At 38.8% G+C, this 10,455-nt stretch overlaps 1 protein-coding gene across 3 annotated transcripts in view; it reads left to right on the top strand.

Annotated features, from left to right (window-relative positions):
- Positions 1-8,576, top strand: part of RASGEF1B (RasGEF domain family, member 1B) — a 19,007-nt gene extending 10,431 nt beyond the window's left edge. For all 3 annotated transcript variants that reach the window (XM_010282506.1, XM_010282499.1, XM_010282490.1), the window contains 7 exons: positions 927-1,029; positions 1,785-1,864; positions 3,185-3,280; positions 5,243-5,338; positions 6,565-6,688; positions 7,349-7,421; positions 8,558-8,576. In XM_010282506.1, the coding sequence (XP_010280808.1) occupies positions 927-1,029; positions 1,785-1,864; positions 3,185-3,280; positions 5,243-5,338; positions 6,565-6,688; positions 7,349-7,421; positions 8,558-8,576 (591 nt within the window). The remainder of the gene's footprint in view (positions 1-926; positions 1,030-1,784; positions 1,865-3,184; positions 3,281-5,242; positions 5,339-6,564; positions 6,689-7,348; positions 7,422-8,557) is intronic.
- The last annotated feature ends 1,879 nt before the right edge of the window (positions 8,577-10,455 follow it).

The raw sequence follows: 10,455 nt of genomic DNA, 5'->3' as shown, positions 1-10,455 counted from the left end.
GAGAGCTGCCCGGTAGAAAAGGACCTTGGGGTTTTGGTCGACAGCTGGCTCAATACGAGTTGGCAGGGTGCCCAGGTGGCCAAGAAGGCCAACAGCATCCTGGCTTGTATCAGAAATAGTGTGGCCAGCAGGACTAGGGAAGTGACCATTCCCCTGTACTTGGCAGTGAGACCGCACCTCGAACACTGTATTCAGTTTTGGGTCCCTCCCTACAAGAAGGATGTTGAGGTGCTGGAGCTTGGCCAGAGAAGGGCAATGAAGCTGGGGAAGGGTCTGGAGCACAAGTCTTATGAGGAGCAGCTGAGGGAACTGAGGTTATGTAGCTGGGAGAAGAGGAGGCTGAGGGGTGACCTTATAGTTCTCTACAACTGCCTGAAAGGAGGTTGTAGTGAGGTGGGTGTGGGTCTCTTCTCCCAAGTAACCAGCAATAGGATGAGAGGAAATGGCCTCAAATTGCACCAGGGGAAGTTTAGATTGGATATTAGGAAAAATTTCTGCACCGAAAGGGTTGCCAAGCTGCCCAAACAGACTGCCCAGGGAAATGGTTGAGTCACCGTCCCTGGAGCTATTTAAAAGATGTGTAGATGTGGTGCTTAGGGACATGGTTTTGTGGTGGACTTGGCAGTGTTAGGTTTATGGTTGGACTCAATGATCTTAAAGGTCTTTTCAAACCTAAATGATTCTATGATTCTTAGCAGACCCTCTTTACCTGTTGTCCTTGCTGTCTATTTGTCCAGTGTCTGGGTTGTCTTTGCTGTCCTGAGGGCTTTTGAGCACAATAGTGTGGCTTCTTCTACATGTAAAGCATAGTGTGAAGTTGTGGTACATATGGAAAAGACTTTTAACAGGGGTGGTGTTTCTTTTGGGGATGGGTCACAGTGTTCTGTTTCCTGCTAAGCATAACACTCCAAAGACATCTTTTGCAGCCTGTGAAGAAAAAGCACAGAGCAAGAGTGATAGAATATTTCATTGATGTGGCACGCGAATGTTTTAACATTGGCAACTTTAACTCCTTAATGGCTATTATTTGTAAGTATGTGTCCTGAGACATTTTGTCCCTGTTTGAATCTGGAAAAAGGAAGCACAGTGCTTTGTACGAAAGTCTGCTGCTTAGCATGCACAGCAATGTGAAGTTGGGAGGGGAAGTGGTGGAGAATTTTTCAATGTTATTGTAGTGTTATGTGTGTAAGAAATTATTTACTGCAATAGTGTAAATTAGAGAAAAACAAAGTTTTCATTGCAACTGTTCAGAGATCTAAATCCCCACCTTTTGAAACCAACTTTAGTGCTAAATTGGAATAGAAACTTTTCCTGTAATATGGAGGATTGATGTCTTCCATAGTTTCTATCACACTATAAATATCCTAGTGGTTTAAAAATTCCACCTCTTTTGTATCTGATAGGAAAATATCGGGAATATTTTTTTTATTTTAAATGTGAAAACTTCATAGAGATGTGTAGTTTTCAATGAAATATGTAAGAGGTGGTGTTGAGAAAACTCCTTTGCTCTTTTCTACTGTATGTTAATGTTTTATCAAAACCACATGAAATAATATCATGGCATTTTTTTAGAGCTTTCATTGTGTAAGAGATGTTGATTTTGTTTCCAAAGTTGTTTTTAACATTGGAATTTCAAGAAAATTATGAGTCTGATTTCTGAGTAGCTCTGTTGAAAATATTTATTATTGTTAATAGCTCCTTTGCTTTAGAAATACTTACTAGCCTTAGCTACTTGAAAGATTTTTTTTAAAAATACTCCAACAATTTCTCTCTTTTATATCAAGCTGGCATGAACATGAGTCCTGTGTCTCGGCTAAAGAAAACTTGGGCAAAAGTGAAGACAGCCAAATTTTATATTCTTGAGGTAAGTTTGGCTAATATTTCAACACAGGGCTGTTAACAGCATTTTACTTTTAACTGCTCTAAAATGCAAGTTTGGCTTCATTGTGACATGTTTAACTTAGTGTGTTTGTGCACTTAATAGAAATTCTAGAAGATGTAATAAGAATTGTTCGGCCAACTTGTGCTCTTTTGATTCAGAGGAAGAAAATTGAAGTTTTGTGTTTTGGATTTTTTTAATTCCCAAACCCACCTCCTAAGAATTATTAAAAAAATAAAAATAAAAATAAAAATGTAGGTAACCTCTTGAAAAGGACAAGTATTTGAGAGGGATGGTGTGGATTGACCTAATGCAGTTCTGCCTTTGAAAGTCAGGTTGAGCTGTACTGTGGCTGCCTTGCCCTTTCAGAGAAATTTGTCTTGAACTAATTGATTGCCGATTACCTTCAGGTAGTAGAGACCTTTGTCAAAGATCATGTAGGTGCAGCAGTGTATGAGTTTGTGATTTATCCAACAGATTGTTTACCAACAAGTTAAATATCCTGCTGTAAATGACAATCTGTTAATTCATGTTATTTATTAGTAAGAAAAAGAAAATGTAATGTTTTGTACTTCACACAAGCATGAAATGCTTACTAATATCACCAGGAGATTTGACTTGTGTTATGACAACAGATTAAAACTGGATAGCTCTAGCCACCTCACACTTTCTTCCCCCACCCTTGGGTGGGAAGTAGCCTTCCTTGTGTCAAGGGTGGCTGCACAGCTCAGGAAGTTGCTCTTAAGATTGCAGCCCTATTTCATTCGACCTTGTTATGCAGGCTGGACTTTGCTGGTTAAGGACACGCTTTGTGAGCCATGCAGTCATCCTAGTCATTGAGGTGCAACAGTCAGTCTTGGAGTAATGAGGTGAGGACACTAACAGCTTTAGGTGTCTGATCTTACTTCGCCATTGCAACTGAACCAGCTCTGAGAAACTTGCATACTAGGAAGAGCAGAATATTAGTGCGAAGACCCATTGTTGTCTCAGTTTCATGATTTTGGTTTTTGAATTAAAGCTGAGCTGCCTTCTTCGTGGAGAGAGAAAGAAGGTCCGTGAAGCCTGCCTTTGCTTTCCTGCCCCTGACTTGTTTTGGATCCCTTGTTGTGCTGAGTGAACATTTTTTAAAGCAAGGTTCTTTTCTGATCAAATAAACAGATAAAGAGATATTGCAGTCCTTTAAAAGGCTGTATTTGTGGTGCTATTCAGCAGGCCTTTTGCTTTTTAAAATAGTTGCTCAAGCAAAAAAGAATTGTGTGTGGTGATGACACTGGCTCATTATTTACATTTTTTCATGCTTTGTAGCATCAGATGGACCCTTCTAGCAACTTCTATAATTACCGAACTGCCCTACGTGGAGCCACTCAAAGGTCCTTGACAGCTCATAGCAACAGGGAGAAGGTGTGTTTACAAATGACTTGGCAGTGGGCAAAAATGAAATGTGTTTAAGTTGCACGGTAAGCTTTTGTCTGATTCTCAGCAACTCTACACCTGATGGGCTTTTAAAAAGAATAAAAAGCCTCAAAACTGAATCCTTCTTTACTGGCAATGTCTAAATACTACCTGTAAGCTACCCAGAAAGTAAATGGAATATTTGAGGAAACCAGGTGGCTCAATGAAAATTATCAACTTGCGGCTGCCAGTTCAGTTTGGTGCTGACTGAAAGCTGCAAAAGTTAAGTAATTGCTTTGATTATTTAAATAAAATAAGTACATAGCCTGAGCTCATTTCTTTTTTGGCAGAGAACTTTATCCCACAAACCAGTAATACAGATGGAAAGGTTAAGGATTGAAATGAGGTTGCTAGTAATTTGTTCTTATAGCTGCTACTTGTGCTCAATTTTAAGTGGTTTATGGTTTAGGGTGGAAAAGCTGTAAAACTTACTCAGAAAAGGTATTCTAAAACTCAAATCTAGACAGAGCTGCTGCCTAGACTCTGTGGAGTCCCCTTCCTGTGTACAGTCTTTAGATGAGTTTTAAATATACTCTGGAGTTTTTTAGTGGAAATAGTGCCATGAATCAGGCGTTTGTGTAACGCAGTGGGTTAAAATCCACCTTCCACATACAAAAGTGGCTATGAACTATGCATTAATAGAGATGGCAACTTTCTTTACTCTTTAAAATAAATTAGTTTTTGAGCAATAAACTGGATTTGGTCACACATTAATGCAGAATCTCAGTTGTAGTTCTTGTGGAAAGGAGCCAACTAGTTTCCCAGCCACTCCCCACTTAGAAGCAATTACTCATCGACTGCTTATAATATTAGGAGTTCATGCTGCACCTGATCTTGGTGCTTATAGAATAAACTACTAGGCAGGATGAAGCAAATCTATGTGCAGTCTGCTGGTCTATATTGTTGTTACACATATGTAAACAAAAACAGGGTGGGGCTTTTTGAGTCCTAAGGATCTGTTCACATATCATTCAAAGTACCAGAAGATTAAATGTAAAATGATTCTTTTCAGGGAAAGGTGAGTTTTAAGACTTCAAAGAAAGAACTTGCAGATACTGAAATGGTGCAGCGAAGCCTTCCAAGTGATGTTACATTTGTTTTATCCCCAGTTGCAACAAGGATGTCCAGCTGTGAAAATTTTTGTAGGATGCAAATTAAAATACAGTCATTTTAAGAATGTAAGAATGTTCTAGCATTCTCCAAATAAAAATACTTCGATTTTTTCAGTTGGCAGGAAATGCTTTGTTTTGAGCCAGTCAGTGCCAAGGTCCAATTTCTTGCATGAGCTCAGGGAATTGTAGTTTGAAAGCCATTTGTGCTGCTAGCCTCAAATTTTTCATGCTGTGCTTTAACATGCATCTCCCATCATTTACCAGGCAAGTCCCTGTCAAGAGGGAGAACTGTACTAAAAGATACCCTGCAGGAATTGCATGTAAGAAGTAGGCACCTCTGAGGTCTTATGTTCTGGAATCTCTAAGGAAGAATGAGAAAGTGAAAACAAGAGGAACATAACATTGAAATGAAATGAGTTAGGCATATTGTTGTTCTAAACACACCTCACAGGCACAGTTGACAAGCAATGGAGTGCCTTTGGTACTTTAATTGTGACCTTGAGGGAGCTACATGCGAAGAAGAGTTCAAGGTAATGGAAGCAGTTTGGCACAAAACTGGAAACAAAACTATAGGAATTAGCTTACCATTCAAGGGAGGACTTTCTTTCTAGAGAAATGTAATTTATTTTGAAATGTAGTGAATGCAAAATATCTGTGTAGTGAGAGAGATATCATGCAGATCTTAGTCCTTTGATACCTTGCTTGCCTTTTGTACCACCTGATTTCCTTCTGTTTTCCTCTATAGAGCATTATGTCTTGATTTAGGACCAGACTGAGAATATTGTTGTTCTTTCCTTAGATCGTAATACCTTTCTTCAGTCTCTTGATCAAAGATATTTACTTCCTCAATGAGGGTTGTGCCAGTCGTCTTCCAAATGGTCATGTCAATTTTGAAGTAAGTAGAGCACTGAGTGGGGTATTGATATGGGTCAGCCCCTTTAACAGAAAACTAAAGCAGTTCAGCTTCCACTGGATTCTGGGAGAGCAAAATTAGAGTGGAATTTGAGTGTATCTGTTACTTCTCAGAGGAGCTGGGAGATAGTCAGGAAAAAGCAGTTACATTGAAGGTGGAAGGTTTATAGAAACCCTTTCGATATTCACAATTTTTTAGTGGTGGAAAAAGATCTGAACTTTTTCCCAGTGCTCAAATTCATCTAAACATTTCAACTCAGAGGTTTGTTATACTTAATGACAAATTCATTCCAATTAGTATTTTAGAGCTTCTTTTTGAATTCCACATGTAAAAGGTGAGTTCATCCTTTGTCAAGATATATAGTATTTTCCTATATGTAAGTCATAGATTGCCTCTGAAGAAACATGTGATAGAGCAGCAGTGAAGGAGTTTTGAGTCCCTTATCTTTCAGTAGTTCTTCTGCCTCCAGTGTCATGCTTGTTATCTGACACTGTGGATTACCCAATGATTTGTTTTCCGGTGCTTTCAGCTTTCAAGAAGCCTGGGTCACTCATGCAAAATTACAGTACATTTCACTTGTAGTTGCTGGCCTGAATTAGCCTGGTTCTAAAGCTAGATTATGTGATGATCTGGAACGTCCTTTTACTCAAGGAATCCACAAGCACTTGAGGCATGTTAAACTTCAGTTGAACGAGTTTATCAATTAATGACATCAACAAACTACAGGAAGAATGTTTATTTTTTGGCATAAATTTCCAGTGAGAAAAATGAGCATTTCAGATTAACTAACTAAAATGGAACATCTGGAATTTGAAATGCCAGTATTAAACATCTAGAGACTTTTTATGTGAAAATTACTAAGTATTTTATTGCGAAACAAACAAGCACGGGCATCATCAAACTGAGAAGTTGGTCATAAGGAGTGTAATCATCTCCTTGAAAAGAAACTGAGTGCAGGTCATGATCTACTATTTATATTCGTAAATAACAACAATTTTACCAGGGTGGAGGAGTGGGAAGTCATCCTGGTTTGAAACAGAAATGCAAAAGTTAGAAGCTCAGTTGTTGAGTCAGATCATGTTCAATTCTAGCCAGGGAGATTCCAAGCCTTGGACTTGAAGCCAAGTTCTCGCTCTCTTTTTAAAAAATGTTCAGGGTAAATAGTACTGTTCAATATATAGCATTTATTCTGTTTTCTATGCTGACAGAAATTTTGGGAACTGGCAAAACAAGTCAGTGAATTTATGACATGGAAGCAAGTGGAATGTCCTTTTGAAAGGAATCGGAAAATTCTACAGTACTTGCTTACTGTCCCAGTCTTCAGTGATGATGGTAAGGAGCTCTGGACTTCCTGCGGGTCTGGTGTCACTGGCTACTGCTTAGTCTCTCTGCATGTTAAGGTGTTGCTTCCTCACAGTAAAGGAAGACTTAGTCCTGAGACATCTCTGTCTGGCAAGTAAAAATTGCTTCTCCCTTGAAAATGTGAGAGAGAATAAGATTTTTCTTTCTATGTGCACGTGGTGTGTGAGAATTGACATTATCTTTTTCTCTGAAATTGAATGAAAAAAAAATTATTTGGTATGTGGTCCACATAAATATAATCTGAAGTGTATTTATATCGACTTTCAGGATGCCTTACGGTAAAGGTTGCTGCTTGAGAAAGAAAATGGGGACTTTGCTATTTGCTTACAAAGCACCATGTCTCTGAGTTCAGTTTTTTTCTTTTGAGTGTTTTCTTCCACTCTTATGCTTTTGAGTTTTCACTAGTTGTTTTTTTCCTCCCTCAGGGTAGTTTTTGTTCTCATGCATTGTTTGTTAGTATTGTCTGGATGTAATTATAAGCAATGCTATACTTCCTAGTGGGATTCTGGAGCCCTAATCTGAGGGTTGGATAATACAAGCCTGCTTCATTTCACTTCAGTCCACTTTCCAGGAAGAGCAAATTTTAAAATGCCAGTAGGCCTAACATAATGTATTTGCTTCTAATTGTAGCACTTTACTTGGCTTCCTATGAGAGCGAAAGTCCTGAGAATCACATTGAAAAGGACAGATGGAAGACACTAAGGTTTGTTAAAACCTTAAACAGTTAAAATCAAATGGCGTGCTACGTGTTTCAACAGATGGGACACAGCATCAGTGTAAATCCCCCCTCCAGTCTGGGACTCTTGGAAAACGGAGAACAGTCAGTCTTTATCTTAAACCCTGTCCCATCCTCTCCCTTAGGGCATGGGAATTAGAATAAGTTATTTTCTATCTTAATTTCTTGTGTTATTCAGTGTAGGAAAAAATAACCTTCAAAGAAATCTCTACGTCCTCACAAGTACTATACAGAGCACTCTGGTTTCCAAGAGGACATTTCTGCAGCTATTGCATCTCTTTATGCACCTAGCCTTTCAGACAGGGATGAGGTTTGCACAAAGATCACTCTGGGACAAATGCATTCATGAAACCAGGTAACAATTTGGAGTCCAGGCTGGGAAAAACAAATTTAAGCAAAATCTTATTTTTGGCTTTTCTTGTACTGCTGGTTGAACATAATCATCAACTCTTTCATTTTACTAATTGTGGAAGGATACGTGAGCCATTATGGAAAAGTGTTTTAGCTCATGCTTTGCCAATCAGCTTTTTTTAAATGTTGAATTCATGGCAACAGAGAAAACTAACCAGGTGCATGGATGGAGATACAGAATTAAGCAGGTGCTTGAACGGTCTATTTTTTCACCCCTAGGCCATACCTCCACTTTAGTCTTAAAACTATTGATATCCCAAGAAACAGACCATTAGTCAGGTGTTCTTGTCACTGTTGCAGGCAGCTGGTACATTAACACCATGAATATAACATCCCAACTCTTCTGATCCACTCTGCACCACTGCAGAGAGACAACCGTACACCATAACACTAAGGATTCTCCTCAGTCTGTGTTGTTTTCTCCTGGAATCAAAATGGGATGTAACAATTCCATCTGATTAATCCCAGTTATTTTGGGGAGAGGACAGAAAGGGAGAGTTACATCAGTGCACAGACACTCTGCATTACACAGGGTGGCAAAGTGGACAGAAAAAACTCTGAGCTTGAAAATCTGTGGTAACATGAACCTCAGTTTCACAGGATCCTTATCCGAGGCACTCTGAAGCTGTCCGAGAAGATTATGGTGATCATGCTAATGATTGTCTGTATTTACATTTCCCTCTTCCTTTCAGGTCAGCACTTCTGGGCTGAGTCTAGTGCACAAGATGGCTGCTGTTTCTGCCATTGCTACGTTATGTGGATTACCAAGGGGCATAGCTTGGTTTATTCTTCTGTACACCAAGTGGCATTCAAAGTGATGAAAAATGTGCAGTCAGTTGTGATATTGTGTCAGCAAAGATGAAACAAGTTAACTCAAGAACAAACAGGCAGCTTCTCACATCTGACAGATGAGAGAAAATCACAGCCCACTTACAATACTTACAATCAAGTATTGGTTGAGGACAGTGCTGACAGAATCCTTCAAAGAGCTCAAGATGCCACCTGTGGATCATTTCTCACCTGGATGGAATATTTTTCCCCTTCCTTTTGCTGCAGATTGCTGCTACAAGGACTCTGAAGAGTTGGCAGTAGATTACAGAGGGGGAAAAAAGTCACCATTCCTTTCAGTGAAACCCAAAAGTCTGCACTGAAGAACTTCCATTCCTAATAAGCTGAATATAGCCAGGAACTTTGCCTGATCAAGATTGCTAAGAAGGGGAAGAACTGGACACAACAAATTGGCTGCTGGGGAGAGCTTCTCCCCACCACTGTAATGGTGGCTATGTTTTTTTTTTTCTTTTTCCATTATGTTTTTGGGTTGGCTGCTGGTAGGCAAACTCATTATTGTTCTAAGTTATTTTAAAAAATGTAACTTAATAAAAATCAAGGCTGTAATAGAAAACATGCCTGCTACAAATATATAGCAGCTATGTAGCTTGGACTATTTTATAATTTCTAGTGAGGTTTTTTTTCTTTCTTTCAGTTGTTTACAACTAACTACTACATACTACAGACATTCTTATTTTTACTATACTGTTTTGTTACTCTAATTTTCCATACTTGACCTTCTTATATTAGGTTGAATAAGCGGAGTTGACTTTTCTAGAATAGTCTTTGAGAAACTGCTGTACAAACTGCATTGAAATATGAAAGTATGTTTTTATTAAGTCATTTTTATAATTGCTTTTTTGAAAGGGTAACAATGGAGAACACAGTCCATTAAACTGAAATAGCAAGATGCCAAAAAGGAAAAAAGATCAGGCTTCTTCTCAACTACGGCTGTGAACAAAACAGTCTCCCTGTGTTTGCTTTATGGATTATGTTTATGACTGTGAAGTAGTTCACTGTGTTACACACCTAATAAGTTTGTAGTAGCTCTGAATACCTAGTCACTCTTAATCCTAGGAAGAACCCAATGGAAAAAAAAGAAACTGTAGTTGTGTATCACCCCGAATGCGAAATCATTAAGCAAAAGCACATACTTGGCAAAAAAAGGTATTTGCAATTATCCTGCCACTGTTATTTAAAAAAGAAAAGAAATAAGAATAAATATATATATATTTGTTGCACTGCTTCTCTTGACTTTTCAGGTAAGCCACTTTTTATGTTCTGTCCATGCCTTTTTAGGCAAGTATGTAATTTCTGAATCCTGTAAGAACATGTTGAAGTAACCTTCATTAATGGGGATACTGTACTTAACTACATCCTGTTTGCTGGAAGTCACCGAGTTATATATTCCATGAGTATCAGCACCAGGCCCTAGAGCCCTGATGGTAGAGGAGGATTCCTTTCCTCCTCTCTCATTCACTAAGTTAAAGTGAAGGAGAAGGAAGAGGTTAACTCTTTGAAAGGAGGATACTGCTTCTGCAGACTTAACTCCAAGCTTTCATCAACTGATGTCTTTTCCCATGTTCCCCTCTACATCCTTCCCCCATAGTTGAGGCTTATAGGCAGGACTTAGTTTAAGTAGAATTAAGTGGAAAATTATGTGTTCCTCTTCCACATCATCTGGAAGTAGAATCATATGATAATAGGCACATAAATGAGCTTCCATGATGTGATGTAGGCAATCCAGGAGACTCCTGGAGTG

The sequence above is a fragment of the Phaethon lepturus genome, unplaced genomic scaffold (assembly GCF_000687285.1).
Source record: "Phaethon lepturus isolate BGI_N335 unplaced genomic scaffold, ASM68728v1 scaffold5250, whole genome shotgun sequence".
In the NCBI taxonomy this organism is placed as follows: domain Eukaryota; kingdom Metazoa; phylum Chordata; class Aves; order Phaethontiformes; family Phaethontidae; genus Phaethon; species Phaethon lepturus.
The sequence above is the reverse complement of the archived record's forward strand: the minus strand, read 5'-3'. Positions and strand labels throughout refer to the sequence as shown.